Source organism: Perognathus longimembris, chromosome 7, assembly GCF_023159225.1.
Source record: "Perognathus longimembris pacificus isolate PPM17 chromosome 7, ASM2315922v1, whole genome shotgun sequence".
Taxonomy (NCBI): domain Eukaryota; kingdom Metazoa; phylum Chordata; class Mammalia; order Rodentia; family Heteromyidae; genus Perognathus; species Perognathus longimembris.
The window spans coordinates 36803441-36823031 of record NC_063167.1 but is presented as its reverse complement, the minus strand read 5'-3'; the positions used below and the strand labels follow the sequence as shown (position 1 = coordinate 36823031).

At 50.5% G+C, this 19591-nt stretch overlaps 1 protein-coding gene across 1 annotated transcript; it reads right to left on the bottom strand.

The window, feature by feature from the left end:
- Window positions 1–252: 252 nt before the first annotated feature.
- Window positions 253–15701, bottom strand: LOC125355683 (proprotein convertase subtilisin/kexin type 9-like). The gene is made up of 13 exons (XM_048352122.1): window positions 15516–15701; window positions 14876–14893; window positions 13068–13259; window positions 11653–11911; window positions 9162–9304; window positions 8819–8957; window positions 6343–6539; window positions 5251–5434; window positions 4723–4896; window positions 4299–4447; window positions 3265–3433; window positions 1721–1902; window positions 253–447 (listed from the first exon to the last, which is right to left on the bottom strand). Exons 1-13 carry the CDS (start codon window positions 15699–15701, stop codon window positions 253–255), a joined length of 2187 nt encoding a protein of 728 aa, XP_048208079.1.
- Between the last annotated feature and the right edge of the window lie 3890 nt (window positions 15702–19591).

The following is a 19591-nucleotide window of genomic DNA, read 5'->3' as shown; positions in this document are numbered from 1 at the left end:
AGGGCCTCCCCATGAGAGTGTAAACTCCTGGAGGCAAATGCTCATGAAAGGTGAATTATCCCACTAGTTGGGCTGTGAAGAGCCCCCCTTGATGTTAACATCACCCACCCTTGCTCCTAATGGGGGGTATTCCTGTACCTTTCCCAGGGAGAGGCACCCAGGATGAGACCAAGTTCTCTCAGGCCAAGCATCCCCCATGCAGCCCTTTCCTGGGTCAGCACCACCAGGCAGGTTGAGGTCTTTCCATCGGCTCTATGGCTGGCCTGAGGGCTGGATCTGGCAGCAGATGGCAATGACTATTACAAACTCATTACTGGTTGGTGATGTTTTGTCAGTGTGCCTCACGACACACGTGTTGGCCACAGGGAAGGCTCCCAAGGTGGCGGAGGTCTCGGGATGGGCACTGCAGCTGGTCAGGGTCCAGCCCACATCACAGGTCGCGGTGACCTACCAGAGTCCAGGGAGGACAAGTGAGCCCGAGTCCCCATTCATGGTCAGGTCCCTAAGCCACCTGTAACACTGTTCCTCCCAGCAACCCTCAGGGAGGACCAAAGTGTGGACACCCAGCTCGGCTCTGTACCTCACACCACAAAGTATCAGCATGCAACACTGCCCACAGCTCACTCATGGTGCCTCTGCCCCAGCCTAACCAGGCTATGGGACCCAGACAGACATCTAAACAAACCAAAGCCCTTCCCACCTCCACTTCCCTAGAAACCACACCTCCCCCAGCCTTTCCCACCCAGAAATGGCAACTCCATCTTCCCAGTGGCTCCACAAGACCTTGCAACAGCTCAGAAACATCACTCTCAGGCCCCAAACCCCTCCTGCCTTGGGCTCTACAGGCTAGTTCTCAGCCTCCAGGACTACAGGTGTGATCTGTCCTCTCTTCAGGGACCTTCCTTCTTCCTCCAACCTTCCATGACTAGTTGGTGTTCCAGCCCTGAGCAAACTCCTCCGGTTTTTTAAAGCAGAAGTGTTGCTTTGGGGGGGGGGGGAGGGAAGTGTGTACACGTGCGTGTGTGTGTGTGTGTGTGTGTGTGTGTGTGTGTGTGAATCCTGGGGTTTGAACACCAGACCTAAGCAACAGGTCCAGTTCTGGTTTGGGGGGGCAGTTAATTAGAGACAAAGTTTGACCAACTTCCCTGCTCAGATTGGCTATAAACCCCAATCCAGAGATGTCAGCTACTGGATAGTTAGGAATGCAAATGTGAGCCATAGACTGGTGGCTTACTTTTTTTTAAGGTAATACTGGGGTTTGAACTCCTGAATGCTAAGCAGGCACTCTAACCATTGAGCCACAACGTTGACCCCTTTTGCGTTAGTTATTTTTTAAGATAGGATCTCATGGGGGTTTTTTGCCCAGACGGGTCTCAAACTGAGAATCAATTACTTCTTTATCTACTGATAGAGAAGGTGCAGGTGCAACAAGCACAGCATTACATTACTGTGTCCAGACTCAGCATTGCATATGTGTGCTATGCTCTGAGGGATACAGGAGATGTGGAGAGCAAAGCTTTCCAATCGGGACACAATCAAAATCACCCCCACAACACACACTCACACAACACACACTCACACAACACACACACAGACACATACATACACACACTGCACTTGACAGTACAGGTGCTCAGGTCCTCTTTCTCTGTGCACAGACCACACCAAGAGTCTGCAGGCCTCAGCCATCTCCACCCTACTTCCCACAACCCTAACTCACCTTTTCCAAGGGACGCAATGCCCTGTATTTTGTTTTGCACTGCAGGCCTGGAGCATGGCAGCAAGAAGCATGGACACTGGCCTCCTTGTGCCCCACGCACCATCTAGGCTGATTAGGACCTCGCTTCCTTGAAGTATGCTCATAGACACCAAGGTTCTCTGTTCCCCAATGGGAGCTGCAGCCTGGGGCAGAAGAGGGCTAGCTCAGATACTGCAATGTGGGGGATCCCCTGTCTTTGTTCCCTCAACAGATCAACCACTCTGAGCCATAGTTACTTGGGAATACATGATCTCCTCTCCACCAAAGAAGAGGAGCCATGGGGCAGGGTTCCCAAGCCTGAAATGTTCAATCACTGCTCACTCCAAGCCCTTCCCACCTCAGGTCCCTTCCCCATCCATCACCAAAAGAAGTTCATATTGAGCCTGGATCCCTGGGCTGTGGAGTCAAGTACACCTGACTATAAAATCATGAACAGTTTGGTAGACTGAATCAAGCCTCAGTATCCCTATTTGTAACACAGCCAGAGCAATAGCATCTACCTGCACAGATGCTGTTGGCTGAAGCAGGAACATGCCTGGAAAGTCCCAGTACTTCCCATGCAGGACCTGGGCTCCGCCCACATTTAGGTTATGGTAACCAGAACCAGAGCTCTTGTCCTAGTTGTGCAGCTTTAGGAAAGGAACACAACGTCAGCTGCAAATGAAACGTGGGCATGCGATACAGAGTGCGTACCTGAGGCTCTCCTGCTTTTGCCACAGGCTAGGCTTCCTGCCAGGCCAGCATGGAGCTCTGTGTCAGACAAGGTTCCAGCCACTGAGCTCAGGTGACTTCTGTTAACACATCCAGGTTTGAATCCCACCCAATCCTTACTATTCTAGAACCTTCAGACTCCCTAGTACTTATCTGGCCAAGTATCAGCTCCTGAGCTAGTGATTCAAGATAATTCCTACAGCATTCCAAATCCTTACTGGCACCAAGCTCCATGTTGAGTATGGCTTCAGCCTAAGAACCACAGTCCCTAGCTCCTATGTGCGGCCCCAACCCATGATTTTAAACCACTTTCCTGGCCATGTTGTCAACTGAGTATCCACTAGACCAGAGAAAGGACTTCAGAGTGAAGGTCCATGACAATGGCAGGATGCAAACTGTCCCAGGCTGAGCATTCACAATGAGGATACCAAGGCACGGGGCTGGGAAGGAACATGCTAAGTACTGAGTGGCAGGTTAGATTTAACCAAATCTGTGCCCCACTTCTGACAGACCTGAATTGTGGCTCCCCATCAACACAGCTAGGATAGCCACAACACTCAAGCCAAAGCCCATATGTCACCCCTCAGATCACTGCCACTGAGTCAGGGGAGGCAGAGAGAAGTGAAGCCACATGCCCTGGCCACACTGCATGCAACTTGCAGATCCCCCTTGGCTATGGATCCCGAGGCTCCCAAATCTGCTGCTCACACTCATGGGGACCAAGCCTGTGGGACAAGTCTTTGATGCAGCAGGAGATGGGGCATCTTCCCCACCCTGGTGGGACCAGTCCTTACCTGTAAGGACTTGGTCAGGATGCGGGCAGTGGCTATAGGTCTTCATCCCCACCAAGGCTGGAGGGGCTGTGTGGACGCTACAGTTGGCTCTGGGGAGCAGGCAGCATCGGGCCACGGCAGAAACACTTCTACCTCCAAATGCCAGGCAAACACGTCTGTTCTTTTTTGTCTGAGAGCCCGAGAGAGAAAGGAGAACTTGTTCTGAAGAAGTTTGGGGCATTGCAGAACCTAGACTGAACCTAGTCTGCCTCTTCTGGTTCCTGAGCCCTCAGCACTGCTTGGCCCTCAGGCAGGTTGTCCTGCCATGGGCGGCTCAGCGATGGCTTCTTTTCAACACTGACCATGAATTCCAAGTGGAGACAAGGGGACCTGACACAGCAGCACAGGGCCTGTGGGCTCCCTGGCCCACTAGGCCTCTCCCAAGAAACCTCCCCTGCATTGACTTGGGTACAGAAATGCTTACCCACCTCACCCTCCAAGCCCCTCTACCACTCCCAGGGCCACCCAGGGTCTGGGAACTCCATTAGCTGCTTCTGCATCTTTGAGGTTCCCAACTCACAGAGCTTTGGTTATTCCAACCTGAGGGTCCAGGCTGTGGATGTTTGGTAAGGTGGGGGGTAAGTGGACTGCCAGTACTAGGACTTGAACTCAGGACCTGGATGCTGCTCCTTAGCTTTAGCTCTCAAGACATCCACCCTACCAGCAGAGCTGTATCTCCCCTTCTAGCTTGATTGGAGATAAGAAGCACATGAACTTTCCTGCCTGGGCTAGCTTTGAACCACCTTCCTCAGATCTCAGTCTTCTAAATTGTTAGGATAAGACACATGAGCCAACAACACCCGGCTTGGAAATGGCTTTAGGCAAGCACAGAGCCTAAGCCATGGCTGTCCTTTCCTTCCTGTGCCCATGAGGATGCTGTCTGTCCTGAGTCCCCCAGGAGCACCTGGCCTGCCCAGGCCTTTAACGTTTAGATAGGGATTGGAATCCAGAGGACAGAAGACTAGGCATTAGGCATGTGGAGTGGTGCAGCTCACCTCCACACGCTCGCCCTCCCGATTCCCACTCTGGGAGAAACTGGAGCAGCCCAACAGCTCCTCCTCTGGGTCACATTGAGCCTCAGCAGGGTCAGCCAGTGTGATGCTCCAGGATGCTGACCACACCGTTCTGCAGAACAACTGTCCACCTGCAAACAAGGCCAAGAGTAAGGAGGCTCTGGGAGGGAGGAGGCAGGACCCCCAGGGCCTCCAGAGAAAGCTGCAGTCTGACATAAGGGAGAGGTGCTTCAATTCCCCATGAAACAGTTACTTAGAACTATAGTTTTGTAACAATGCCTGGGAGCCTCACATCCTATTTGAGGAGCATAGTCCTTCTGTAGATAAGGTTGCAGATTGTCATCAGTCATCACAAGGGCCTCTCACACCCCTGGCTGGCTTCTGACTACCCATCTGCCCTGCTCACCTGTTTCCTGGGTGGTGTTGGGCAGAGCGGCCACCAGGTTGGGGGTCATGACTCGCTCTTCCTCAGGGAACCAGGTGTCATTGATAGCGTTGCTGATAGAGTAGTGGATCAGCCTCTGTCTCACCTCAGCCACAGTGAGATTTGGCTGGACAGTGAGCATCAGGGCTGCGATGCCTAATGGGGGAGGGAGAAGTCAGAGCAGGTGATGGCTTGGCCTTCCATCCTACCTGGGAACTCCTTTTAGCACACAAATGCACACACATACACACATTCTGTGCTGTTCCAAAAACTTCCCTTGCTAAGTGAAGCTAACGAAGACACATTGTTCTTCTACCTCCAGGCCTTGGTATTTGCCATTGTGTGTACCAGGTGAGCACCTAATTATCCACAAAACCTCAGGGATGCAAAATGGCAATATCAGAGTCTGGTCTGTTCATTTAGTCCTCCTGCACAGAACCTCACGTTTGGAGGATCTGTACAAAGGGGCTGCTGGAATCCTGGTGGCCCTGACAGTGGCTCATAACTCACCAGCCACGTGAGCAGCTGCCTGTGCAGTTCCGCTTTTCATTATATAAGAAATGGTACAGTCTCTGGAGGCACTGACAATGTGTTCCCCAGGAGCAAAGATGTCCACACAGGAGCCATAGTTGGTCCCGAGAGGTCCCTGGATGAAAGGCTGGTCCTGGGAATCGACAGCTCCTACAGTGATGACCTGGGATGTGGCAGACAAAGAGTCCAGGGAAAAGCTCCAGGAGACAAAGAGTTGTGGAAAAGGCTGCAGGTGCAGACTGGTAAACTGCTATACCATATGTTTGAGCCCCATGCCAATGTCCCCACAGGAGGAAAGTCTGGATGCTGGGCACAACTAAAACCGTAGCCTGCCCTAGACACCCACACAGACAGCGCTCCCCATGCCCCTTAGAGATAGTTCAACCAGAGACAGACAATGTGGTTATCAAGAAGCCAGAGTGCAACACACAGTGAGCCAGGCTGGCTGCAGGTAGTTTAAAAATTTTGCTTCTCTCGGGCTGGGGATATAGCCTAGCGGCAAGAGTGCCTGCCTCGGATACACGAGGCCCTAGGTTCAATTCCCCAGCACCACATATACAGAAAACGGCCAGAAGCGGCGCTGTGGCTCAAGTGGCAGAGTGCTAGCCTTGAGCGGGAAGAAGCCAGGGACAGTGCTCAGGCCCTGAGTCCAAGGCCCAGGACTGGCAAAAAAAAAAAAAAATTTTTTTTGCTTCTCTGGCAGACCTGTTGGGCTAGAGTCTGAAGGAAGGGGCATAATGGGGAACAACACCAATTTGCTTCTATGCCTTCCCTACATTCCAGGCCTAGAAATTGTGGAATTGGGATATCTGTCCTCTCCTTGGTACTGCCAGACTGGGAAAAGCCCCACACAAAGCAGTGGCTCTGCAAATGTCAGTCTGGAGGGCAGGGATGGCACAAATGGAGGATTTGCAGGAGGGGTGTGGTGGGGGGAGTGGGCAGGATTTGTAGGAGGGGCCTTGAAAGCCAGGCAGAGCTAGCTCCACCCCTTTTCTCACTATGGGTGGGGGGGTACAGGGCTTCTGATAGCCTGCAAGCCTAGTCATATGCCAAAGCCCAGCTAGCACCTACCTCAGGAGATGACGCCGGGGAGTAGGCACAGGAATTACTCCAAGAATTGCCCGCAGCGGCCACCAGCACTGCCCCAGCCCTTGCCAGGCGCTTGCAGGCACTGTTGATGCTCCTACTGTAGCCACTCACCAGGGGCAGCAGCACTACCATCCGCTTGGAGGGCTTGGAGACCAGCTTTCTCCAAATAAACTCCAAGCCTGAGAGAACAAAGCCAAGATGACTGCATGAATCATGACAGCCCCTTCCCTCCTAAACAGCTGTGATGGTTTATTATTGTCAATTTGTTGATTCAATGTTTTGTAAAATGCATCCAAATACTAATATGTGTGTATGTGTGTTTATGCCTGTGTGTCTACATACATATGTATATATCATATGTACATGTATACATATATAAACACACATATTACAGGCCTAACATATGTATCATTTACTCGTTTTGCCTAATGACTTCTATTAAAGTAGTGGGCCTTGCTCAATCACATGATGGCTCAAAAGAAGAAGGAATTCTGCCTCTCCACAACCTTCTGATTCAAGACTGCAGGATCAGTGGCTGCAAGCATTTCTAGCCTGCCTGGTCTGCCCTGCAGATTGCAGATTCACCAGCTAGATGGCAAGACCACTCCTCAAATCTTATTACATACACACACACACACACACACACACACACACACACACACACACACGAACCCACAGACACAGGGATGTGTCCCATATGTACACATGGAAACTATTGATCATTACTAGGACTGTAAAAAGCAACTCCAGGACTTCCCCTGCTGCCTCTTCAGATGGTCAATATTCCTGTTTACAAGATCCTCACAACAACCTCTCCTTACACTTTTCCAGGGAACAGGTGTTGAGGGGGAAGATTAGAGCTCAGAGAATGAAGGGCCAACTTCACAATCGCCCACCACACTCTAGGCCTCACTCCAATGACCCTCAGAGCTCTGGACCCACAGAACCTGAGCCTGTCCTGGCTGCCTGCTGCCAGCTGTCAACCCCACTGTGTAAACAGGCACAGGTACTCTGGATGTCTCCAGGGCTCCAAGGGGAGCTGATGGCCAGCCTTTGAGGATGGGCCCCTTCAAACTGTGGTCTGCTCTGGCCACCCAGCATGGACTGGAGACCAGGGGTCTAACCTCACTTCGTTCAGGATCGTGCAGCAGACTGCCCCACGTGCTCAAGTCCTTTTGTCACATGGGTGTCACTGGGCCAACCCCTTGGCCCCTCTGGTTCTGGGCCCCTGTGGCCATGATAGGAGTCTCACAGCCAGCCACATGCCTAGGAGACAGCTGCTGAGGAGGGAGAGGGGAGCAGGCATGGAGGTGAGGGGTAACAAGCAAAGTTATTAGGTACATGATGTGTGCAAAGCTCTGAGCTCATATCACACCCCATTTCAGTCAACTGTGGACACAGGAGCTGCTCCTGATAGTGGAAGCAACAGTTCCTCTGTGCTGAGCCCTGCTCTGGCCAGGTGATGCCATGACTGAGACTCCAAAGAGGAGGTGTTCTTCCCTGTGCCAGGCCCAGCATGAAAGCCTTCCTTCCACTCACTGACTGATGGGAGTCAAAGATCAAGGCCAAGGTCAATCAGTAGGGAGATGAGGCAGGCACAAGGGGTCACTGTGATGAGCCAGGAGCTATTGATTCCTGCCTGTAAAGGAACACAATTCTGGGACTCTCTGTGAATAAGATTTGGGACAGTGTACCCATACTGGGGTACATGCAGTCAGCTTGACCTGGGACCTGGGCTTTTGGGGAAGGTCAGTCAGTTGTCCTGACCCTAAATCAACTTCTGCCCAGGCTCTGTGACCCTGGGCATATCACCCTGTCTGGCTGCTGTCACTAACTGTTTAACCCATGTCACCTGCCAATCTCAGGTATGGCATGTAGAGTTCTTAGCTCAGTGATTGGCCACTGCAGCTCTATACAGAGCTCCCTCCCTGTTCCCTGTCATGTCTACCACAGTGTTGGCTCTCAGCAAGACCTTTCAGACCCGGGCCCCACTGCTCCTCTCCCTGCAGTGGAGGCAATAACCTGGGACAGTCTGGAACATGGTTGCCACTTCCCACACCGTGTCTGCTTAGACCAGTGACAAGGGAGCAAGAAATGGAAGCAATGAGCCTGCCCCTTCTCGTGCCTGGAAGGGAAGCTGGCTTCCTTTCTGTTTCCTCAGGGTCTGTGGAGATTTAAGCCTAGATGACAAATGACTCTGTATCCACAGAGCAAGAGGAAAGATGGAATGGAGGAGCAGCATGGAGCAGAGGTTAACTTGGGCTGGGTCTCTGCTCCCTTGAGCCTTCAGTCTCCACCTGCCCTGGCTACCTTGAGGGTTCTGCCAGGTCCACCACTGGAACTCTGTGGCAGAGCCCAGCATACCCTCTTAGGTGTGGAGACATTGCTCCTCCCTGTCCTTCAGCCCTTCCCCTCCATGGCCAGATGGAAAGTCAACAAAATGGGAGCTGCCACTCACCCATGAGGATCCCGCTGACTGTGCCCTTCCCTTGGCAGTTGAGCACACGCACGCTGTGTATGTTGATGTTCTTGGGCACACCAACATTCTGCCCACTGACCACTGCTGCCAGGTGGGTGCCATGGATTTCACAATTGGTCTCCTGCTCCACCAACACAAGAACAAGATGAGAAAGCCACCCACCCCATGATTTCCTAACAAGTCCTGGGTGGACTGACAATGGCTGCCTTTGTTATCCTACTAAAGTCTAGCGATGGACAGTGATGTCTGGGACAGGCCATGATGCTCCAGGTCTGGTGGTCCTCACCCACCTTCAGGATGGGGTTGATGAAGGGCAGCTCACCTGTGTCCTGGGTGTCCTGGTGTTCAGCCACTCCTCCTCAGGCACTGTCTTGAAATTAGAGATGGTGACCCTGTCCTTGATTTCCTGATGACTAGGCCGGATCCCAGTGTCCATGAGATACACCTCAACAGGCTTTTCCTTGTCTTCACATGGTGACATTTGTGTTAGAGGAGAAAGAGAAGAAGTAGGACAGTGACGTTATATGTGGTTCACATATTTCAGTGGTGTCATGCTCTGTGAACCAATTGTGGACACTGTCTTAAGGAATGCACATAAACTCTATCTTACAAACATCCACCCAAGCTATCTCCTAGTGGTACTAATTTACTGACCAGGCCAGTGAGACATAGACATAGAAAGCTGTTCAAAGCCATGTAGCTGGCCAATGAGAGTCAAGAAACTCCTCAATAGCATGCTGCCATTTACTGAGTCTTCTTATCAACTCATATGGCCCAGTTCCACCTTGAGCTCTGTTATTGGCTGGTAGCAGACCAGGGAGCCGGGCCTCAGTCACCTACTCCTATTACTGTTCCTCTTGAGGCAGAATTACAGCAGCACATGCTCTACAATTGCCCTGGTGACCAACTAGAAATGCAATTCTAGATACCAGAAATCCAACATCAAGAAATCAGCTTTGCTGCATTCTCTATGAAGGTTCTGGATAAGAAGCCTCACTAGCTTCGTCCTCTTCTGGTAGCTGCTGGCATTGCTTGGCTTGTAGACACTAAACTACAAGTTCCGCCTATCTCCCCATAACCTCTTAGTCTCCTTCCATTATCTTACAAGTTTTGTGTCTGAGGACAGCAGACAGGCTTGTAACCTGTGCCGTGTAGCCTCTCTATGAGTGAAGAGACAGTGCTGGTCCTGCCCAGCCTCCTTTAAACTTGTCCATATGGTACCTGCTCTAGCCTGACTCAGTCCAACAGCTTCTAAAGGGCCCCTTCCAGCCAAGCCCTTGAGAAGACTCCAGAAGGGGATCCCCAAACATGTGACTCATTCCTCCAGGGAGGAACAAGGCCATCACAGGTATAGCTAGGGCTCAAGAAGTGAATTGCTTGTACTTCAAATCTGTAGAAGAGCTAATTACCAGTGGCTCCAGAAAGAACATGCTACATTGTTTTAGACCTATCTTCAGGCTAGGGGTGTGACCAAAGTGGTAACCTAACAAATGTGAGGCGCTGGATTCAAATTCCAGTCCCACCATCAGACCTTATCTGGAAAAGAGGTCTTTGAAATTGAGAGATCATCCAGGATGAAATAGTGGCCCTAAATCCAATAGAAAGTCACCTCACACAAGAATGAGGAGGAAGGCTGGACACAGTGCCTCACATCTGTAATCCCAGCTATTTGTCAGTCAGAGAATGAGTGTATCAGGCAAAGAGTTCACAAGACCACATCTCAATCAATAGCTAGGTATTGTAGTCCATGCCTGTCGTCCTAGTTACTCACCAATATAACAAGGAGGATTGTGGGTCCCATCACATATTTGTAGCATAAATATGAGAACTTATATGGAAAAAATAAATAATGTATAAATGACCCAAATGGTAGAGGACCTGGCTAGCAAGCATGGGACCCTAAGTATAAACTCAAAGAGAAAAAATTAGAAAGAAGTTGGGCACCAAGTTCTCAAGCCTATAATTCTTACTCAGAAGGGGACATCCAGAACATTAATGATTTGAAGCCAGCCTACACAGAGAAGGCCTTTAGATCCCAGCTCCAATTATCTAGAACAATCATTTCCAGGCATCTGTGCCAGGCTTGTCCAACACTACATATTTCATCCAGAACCTCTGATCCTCTCCCAAATCAGGGGCCCTCACCGCTTCCACAGCTCAGTGTCACTATGACACCCACCAGACACAGCCATTCTCCTGGTGCCCTCCTCTGCCTCCCTCTGAAAGACAGAGGGAAACAAGGGCAGAGAGGCCTGGAGACAGAGAGGAGACCAAAGACCTAGATGGGGAACCTCCAGCGATCTGGTCTTGTTTTGAGGCCAGTGAGTTATAGAGACCAGAGACTGTAAGTCATAATCAAGTTCAAAGACCTAGATGGGGAACCTCCAGAGATCTAGTCTTGTTTTGAGGCCGGTGAGTTATAGAGACCAGAGACTGTAAGTCATAGTCAAGTTCAGCCTCTTCCTAAGGTAAGTGTGGCCTGCAGCAGAGAAGATGAGAAAAAGAGTTAGGAAGATGGTTATTCAGGGACCAGTGGCTCAAGCGTGCAATCCTAACTACTCAGCAAGCTGATCTGAGGGTGGCAGCCTGGACAGGAGAGTCTATGAAATTCTTACCTCTAATTAACCAGCAAAACACTGGAAGTAGAGCTGTGAGCTAAATGGTAGAGTACCACCTTTGAGCAGAGAAAAAGTAAGGGACAGCACCCATGCCCTGAGTCCTCTATTTTTAAAAAAGCAAGGTAACATAGAGAACCTTAGGCAACTGTCCTTGTATTGTGCACAGAGCACCAGGAGGGGTGAAATTCCAAGTACGGAGAGGAGAGGACAGAGAGACGAGCAGGCAGGCCAGGACCCAGGACAGGGAAGAGATGTCAGCCAGGGCAGCTGTGGTCTTACTGCTGTGGTTAGAACTACGCAATGGGTTCCACTCAGGAGAAATCTCCCACATGTTCCACATGGCACTCAAAGACTGGTTTGACTGAGGACAAATCAGCTGAGGGCTCCACAGGAGGCTCTGTGTAAAAGCAAAGGAATCCTCTTCGATGAACTTCACCTGCCTCAGCCTCAGGACCTGCAAGATGCCAAAGACACAGGATCTCAATTTCATAAGTTACTAAGCCAGCAGCACCCAGCACTTGAACCACCTGATCACAATAGTGCCCCAGCATGGCCCATTGTATCTCCTCCCATGAAGTCTCCCCAACCCCACAGACCAGATGACAAAGCCAGGCTCCTCATTCCTCTCCTAGGCTTAGGACTGTGGGGGAGCTTGGACTGGTGCTCCCACAACTGGTAGCTGAATCCCAGGTGAGTGTCAGGAGGGATTCTGGCTTCAACGTCTCATCGAAGAGCCAGGCAGTGCCAGTTCTAGGCAGGCTGGACAGTGAGGGAAGTCCTTGTGACCTGGATTCCATGCCCAAATCAGAATGTCATCACTAGCCATCCTGTGGCCACTCCCTTCCCCATCCTCTCTGTCCTCAGGCCACAGTTCCAGTCTCCCTCGTAGTGGCTTCTGGGTGCTTAGCCAATGATGGCAGGGTGCACCAGCAGGAATTTAGGGACAGAATGGGTCTGCTCAGCTTCCTCCTGCCCCGGTGCTGGGAAGGTGGGGGCACACCTGTGTGTGATTGTGGCTTTGTTCCCCACCCTCATCAGCTGACACTGACCTGTGCCCCCTCTCTCTTGTCTCTGAGCTGAGTGTCTCAGTGTCACTAGGGTCTTCTCACTCTGAGGATCTACACTTAGTTGTTAAGTGACAGCAACCCAGGATCACTTCTGGCTTATGGCAGGGCACTGAATTTCTGACTCCCAGCAAGGGAGGTGCCAGGCCCAGCCTCCTGCTCAGAAGTTACCTTGACATATAGGGCCCCTGCTTCCCATCTCTGTCTTCCTCCACTGGTGCTGAGCATACTCCATGTGTTCATCATCCTGGGCCATCCCTGACCCTTCTCTCACCTTAGTTGTGGGCCTAGGCTGCAATGAACTGAGCACAAGGTCATTGGCCAGGCTGGTCAGCAGCTGGGCTCCCACCTTGTGGGTGCTGTGTGGTCCCTCTGCACTGAGATCCCACATGCTTCAAATGAAGGTGAATGGATGATGTAACATAGGGGAGTTGGCCAGGCTATGGAGGAAGCTGACAATGTCGGCTGTCCCCTAAGTGTCCTCCAGGGGGCGTGCTCAGGCCTCTCCCCAGCTTAGGGAAATGCAAGCCTGAGATGGAAGCTCACCAGGTCCAGCTCATCCACATTGACAAACTGCATCAGGATACCAGCAAAGAGGTCTCTGAAGACATGTAGCACTTCGAACAAGAAGCCCTGGCTGGCAGCCTGGGCTTGCAAGCGGTGAACAATACTCCCTATCTGCTGCCTCTGGGATTCCTTGAACACTACCAAGTAGGTATTGGGCACCTTCCAAGAACTCTGGAAACAAAGAAGGAAAAGGAGTATGAGAATATCAAAAGAAAGAACCATCCCTGTCTACAGATCAAATTAGAGCCAAAGAGACCTAGGGCACAGACAGACTACAAATAGGAGCTGACTCCGTGGGGCTTAAGCCCCTCCCCAACACACACAAATCCCCACTGAAATCAACCACAAACAGATCCACACACTCCTAAACATGGTGCCCATCCCCTAGGGAAACTGTGGGTGACCCTCAGCACCAGGTCCCCTTGGTGCCTCTGTGTGTTCACCAAGCCCTAGGCAGATGTGGTCACCCCTGAAGCTCTGTCCAAAAGCCACCCCTCCTAGTCAGCCCAGTGTCCAAACTCTTCCCCAGTCTAACACATCTCCATTTCTCCCCTTGCAGAAGCAGCCCCACAAGAACCCTCACAGACCTCAAAGCCAGAAAAACATGGACCTGAGACCCTACCCCATCCACTGTTTACTGGCTGTGCAGCCAAGAGCAAGCTACTTAACCCCCCAATCCCTGTCTCTGTATTCCAGACTGCAATACCCATATCACACCCAAGCCCAGGGAATCAGAACAATGCCTCTTCTAGAGGGAGAGAAGAGCCTATGTGGACCACAGTTTCTCATTTCCTTAATAAAAGTATAGGTGAACATTCTTTTCTACTTGTAAGAAACAAAAATGTTTGCATTCTGGCCTCTCTATGAGTGAAGGGCCAGACGTGGGCCTGCGCACCTGGGTTGTACCATCCACATGGTAACTGCTTTACCCTACCCCAGTCCAACAGCTCCTAAAGAGCCCCATCTCAGACAACAGCTGGATGTAGTAGTGGGCATCTATCATCCCAGCTCCATTGACTTTATAACAAAAATAACCAGAACAACATAGAAAGAGTGGATTAGATCCAACTACATTGTATGCATATAGATAAGTTATGCAGTGAAACTCCTTCAGAAAATTAATGTATGCTAATATGAAAGTGAGAGCAAAAAGGGGCTGGAAGTCTGGCTCAAGTGGGTGAGTGCCTGCCTTAGCAAGGGCAATGCCCTCAGTTCCAATCCAAATGCACTTTTTAAAAATTCATTTAAGGGCTGGGGATATGGCCTAGTGGCAAGAGTGCTTGCCTCGTATACATGAGGCTCTGGGTTCAATTCCCCAGCACCACATATACAGAAAATGGCCAGAAGTGGCGCTGTGGCTCAAGTGGCAGAGTGCTAGCCTTGAGCAAAAAGAAGCCAGGGACAGTGCTCAGGCCCTGAGTCCAAGCCCCAGGACTAGCCAAGAAAAAAAAATTATCATTTAAAATTTGACTCCAACAAACTGCTCATGGGGTGAATATGTAAACCTGAAGAATTTTGTTAAGCAATTCCCAACAGGGATGAACACTCTCAGGTACTTGGTCCAGGTAGCTAGCCAGACTCTGCTAGATCACCTCTTCGGATGGGACACTTAGTCTTCTACAACAGAGATGGAGGGAGCAGGGAGTGGGTAGTGATAATTAATAATGACCACTTTATGATCCATTTAATTATTATTATTATTAATTATTTTTATTATTATTTACTTTGAAGCTCAGGCTGGCCTCAAATACACAGTCCTCCTGCCTCATGGTTTTTTTTATCCTCACCTCAGCTGCACAAGATCCCTGGAGAAGGTGAAAAAAGAATCAGGGAATAAGACAAAAAGTTGTCTTGAGCAGATCAAGTGCCTGGCAGCCAGGGGCCCTGCACATGACCCTGGGGGCAGCAGACCTTTCCACTCCATCCCAGAGGTGGAGCAAGGCAGGGGCGGCCGGAAGGAGACAGCAGCTGCTTGCTCTGACAAGCCAAGAGATCTCTGGGGCCTCAGAAGCTGTGATAAGCTGAACCCCTTTCCCTTTATCGCCCCTGGGGTGGGGGCGAGACGCACCACTGCCAGATGCCTGCTTGCTCCTTGCCTGCTACACCCAGCTTGATTTGGGGCGCAAGGTTTGGTGTCCATCCTGGCCACCGTGGGGCTGAATCCGGACCCCAGGCAGGAGACCTGAGTGCCCAGTGAGCCCTGGCCCTCAACCCAGCCACTCCTGCCACCCTCCGTCTCCAGGTGCTGCCTCCACTCCTACTGGATCCTGCTAATCTATCTCACCATCCAGTGCTCATGGTTTGCGGTGGCCGAATGAGCAAAAGGCTCTCGGGGATCTTGGCTTCACACTAAGCCTTACACCAGGGAGACTGAGGCCTGAGAAGAACTGGCATCCACATGGCTCCTCACCCCCCTCCCGCCTGCACCTCAGAGCTCCGGTATAGGATGCTTGTGGGCCCATGCTGTATCTCCGTCGGTGGGATGAGCCCCAAGGCCTCCCTGTCTCTGTCCAGCTGTTCTTGGGCTCCAGACCTCGCAGGACTCAGCAGCAGCAGCAGCAGCAGCAGGGGCAGCAGCAGCCACCACAACTTCCCAGAGCCGTTGGTGCCCATGGGGCAGGAGGAGAGATTTGCACCCTGACTCTCAGAGCCAGGACCCAGGAGGACCAGTGCGGCTGTCTGGCTCACTGTACAGCGCCTGCCTGCAGCCCAGGGCCTGCAAGTGGAGGGAAACCGCAGTGCAGAATGCTGCACATCTGGAACCCAAAGCTATTCTATCTGATTAAATACTAATGGGGCCCGCCCCCTCCACACAAACCGGCAGACCTGGAGCATCCAGTATTCCATCCTATCCTACACACAGGGCCAGATTGCCCTGGCATGAGGGGGGCGGGGCGGGGAGTGTAGGAGAAAAAAAAGTCATCCCACCCCCACCTAGGCCTCCATGGATATCCTGGGATTTCAGTCCCAGTCTACGGGAGCTGAATCTTAGAATCTGGGAGGCTGCCACAGAGATACAGTCACATCTCAGTATTGCAAGCCACTGATTTTGAAGAGATTTCTTTCAAGTACGTATGCAAGAACCCAAAAGGACAAACATCCAGAAAGCACCTACTGTGTGCCAGGCAGAAGGATGAAAGTGGAGACCAGCAGCCCAGCCAATGGGGGCTCTCCCCCATGGCTTTAGCATGATCGGCAGATAGCAGAAGATTCTCAGTACTGAGCTCAGACCTTGGGGTTTCACAACTGCTGCCCTTCCCACTTGTTTGCAGAACCTCCGAAGAACCACAGGACCAGCAAGCACCACACTAGCACTAGGCCAGCATGCACCAGCAAGGCCATCAGTGTCATGGGGAGAGGGTGCCCCCTTTTGCTCCTTTTCATGAAGTACCCACCTTCCTGACAAAAAGAAAAAAAAAACAGCTGTGTTCAATTGTTGACAAGTGGAAGTTCTCTTTCCTATTGGCTGTTGGTAACTGAATTGTATCTGCAGCTCCCTTTGGTCAGCTTTCTAAACAAAGCTCTCTCCTCTGGGAAGAATGACTCACAGTGCCTGGGCAAAAAGTGATCAAGACCACATCTCAACCAACAAGCTGGGTTTGGTGCTTCACATCTGTAATCCCAGCTGCACGGGAGCAATGTGAAGCATTAGCTGAACAATAACTAAAGCAAAAAGGGCTGAGTTGGTAGCTCAAGTGGTAAAGCACCCACCAAGAAACCAGGAGCGCTGAGTTGGATTTACCCAAATACAGAAGAAAGAAGAGGAAGAGGAAGAAGAGGAGAAGAAGGAGAAGGGTGAGGAGGAGAAGGATAGGGACAAGGAAGAGCAAGAGGAAGAGGAGAAAGAGAAGGAGAAGGAGAAAAGCTGAAAGAAGTAATGAAGGGTTATCTCCCTGGGAGGTTTGGAAAGGTAGGCCTGTCAGCCCTCATTTGAAAGTACTTGGAGGTGAACACAGTACCATGAACTTGAATTTTGCTCAGCTTTGTGCTCAACGCTACACTACGTGGGCCAAACACCCAGGCAGACAACTTTGGTAGTTATTCTGAAAATAGTTTCCCAGCCTCCTGAGTAGCTAGGATTACAGGAGAAAGCCACTACAGTTGTCTCACTACAGTAAGATTTATTGATGGGTCTTTTACAACCTTTTGTCGACCACTGCAGCTTCAAGTGTCTTTTCAGGCCCTGATCTACACTCACAGAAATCCCAGAGTGTTCTGTAGCCTGCAGAAGGCAGGATTTTCCCACAATAGCTGCTGCTCCAATACCATTCATTCAGCTGCCCATCTTTACTCTTCTTACTAGAAATGGCATCTCAGTAACAACACCTTCCATGACCGTGTGTGTGTGTGTGTGTGTGTGTGTGTGTGTGTGTGTGTGCGTGTACCAGTACTGGAGCTTGAACTCAGGACCTGATTTCTGTCCCTTAGCACTTTTTGCTCAAATTTAGTGCCTTATCACAGTAGTCACAATTCCATTTCTCTGAGTTTTTGCTGATGAACTATAAAAAAGACCCTCATGGACTTTCCTGCCTAGGCTAGCTTTGAACCATGACCTCAACCTCTTTAGGCTCTAGGACACCAGGAGTGAGCCAGAAGCCTACCTTTTCTGTGACTTGGTATCTGTTACTAGCTCTTCATTTTGCCCTGCTAGTATCTCTGTCAGTAACAAACTAACCATGTGCCTGCATCCACATCTAGCCATTTTATTCCTTAGGAAGTGATCCCAATGAATTAGAGAGCATAAAACAACCATTGTGAAAAATGCAGTGCAGTGAGTAGAGGGTCCTAACAATCCAGGAAGGACCCTAGGGATGCCTCCTGGGTCATCCATGGCCTGGGACTGGTGCACTTATGCATAAGAAATTCTTCTAGCTACTGAGTTCAGCTCACATACCCAGGCCTTGCTATGGCCTGCTACGGTGTCAGAGGCCCTGGCCTGGCTAGCTGGCTGGAAAGCAGCTCTGGTCCAGCTGCTGGCAGCTGCCAGGGTCTCTGGCCAGCGCTGCACAGGACTCAGTTCACTTCACCTCCTACTCTTAGGGAGGTGTGATTCTGGACTCTGGTTGCAAGGCGTGCTTTGACTTAGCTCCCCTCCCTCCCAGCATTGCTGTCTGCTGTAGTGAAGCTTTCCTCCAGTCTCCCTCAGTGTCTGATACTTTTGTTTGTTTTCACTGCAGCCTTATGTAGCTTTCACACTCACCAATAAGGGGCAGATTTTAGTCTGTATACAGGATGGAATAGTTGGCAACTGTTAAAAAGAATGAATTAGCTTGTTTATCTATTGGCAACAAATGGGTTTAATACCAATAGCTTTCAAACAGTATGGTATGAGCTGGGCTCTGTTGGTACTAAATATACCTGTGTAATCCTTGTTCCTTGGGAAACTGAGAATTGAGGATTGTAGTTCAAAGACAGTCCAGCCAAACAAATCATGAGACACTTATCTTCAGTTAGCCAGCAAAGGGCCAGAATTCAAGATGTCACTCAAGTGGTAGAACATGAGCTCTACCCCTTACAGAGTCAAATGAAGCAAGAGTGCAAGACCCTGAGTTCAAACCCCAGTACTAACTGAACAAAACAAAAATAGAATACTAGAATCTCATTTCAATGAGTGTCATATTGCATTAGTCTGTTTTGCATTACTGTGATAACTGAGACTTATGTGGAGAAAAGGCTGATTTCATTCAGTTGTGTAGGTTCAAAGGGCTGAGGTGGGGTGTGATGGTAGTAGCAGTGGCTGTGAGGAAGAAAAGTCTCACAGTATCATGGGTGCTGAGAGAGAAAGGAGGAGGAGGAAGAAGAGGAATGAATAGAGAAGGAGGTGAAGAGTTGGAAAGTAGATGGAAGAGGAGTGGAGAGGAGAGGAGAGGAGAGGAGAGTCCCACAATCCCTTTAGAGTGGAAAATACCCAGTGATTAAATGGCCTCTCATGAGCTCTGTACTCCAAATATTCTATTGGCTTCTAACAGTACCATCATAACTACCAAGCCCTCAATTACACCAGACCCTTAGAAGACATTCAAACAACTAAAGATACCCATAGGCCAGCACATCAATATAGAGAGTGTTCTCCTGTTCAAACAGATGAGGCTGAATTGGAGGGAGTCTCCCTGTCTATGTTCTACAGTTCTGACACAGGATGAACACGGGTCAGGCATCCCCCTCCCCTCTCCATGTTTATTCACATCTTGCTTAGACATTTCTGCTCATCTGAAGCATTTAGTCACGCCTGAGGGGCACACTGAACTGGGGTCATCACCTACTTTAACAGATAGAGAAATTGAGGTGCAGAAAGGGAACTCTCTTATCAATGTCACAAGGTTAGGGGAAAAGCAGAACTGATATTTCCAGCAGATTCTTGGGAGCCCAAGGGTTAAGAAAGGGCATAAATGTTGTATTTTGAATCCAGAAGCCCCAGACTCTTTCTTGGGCTGATGGGACTAGAAGAGGCTAGAGGGGTGGGTGGCAGGTGTGGCCCAGTGTCCAGTTTCAATAGAGGCTGG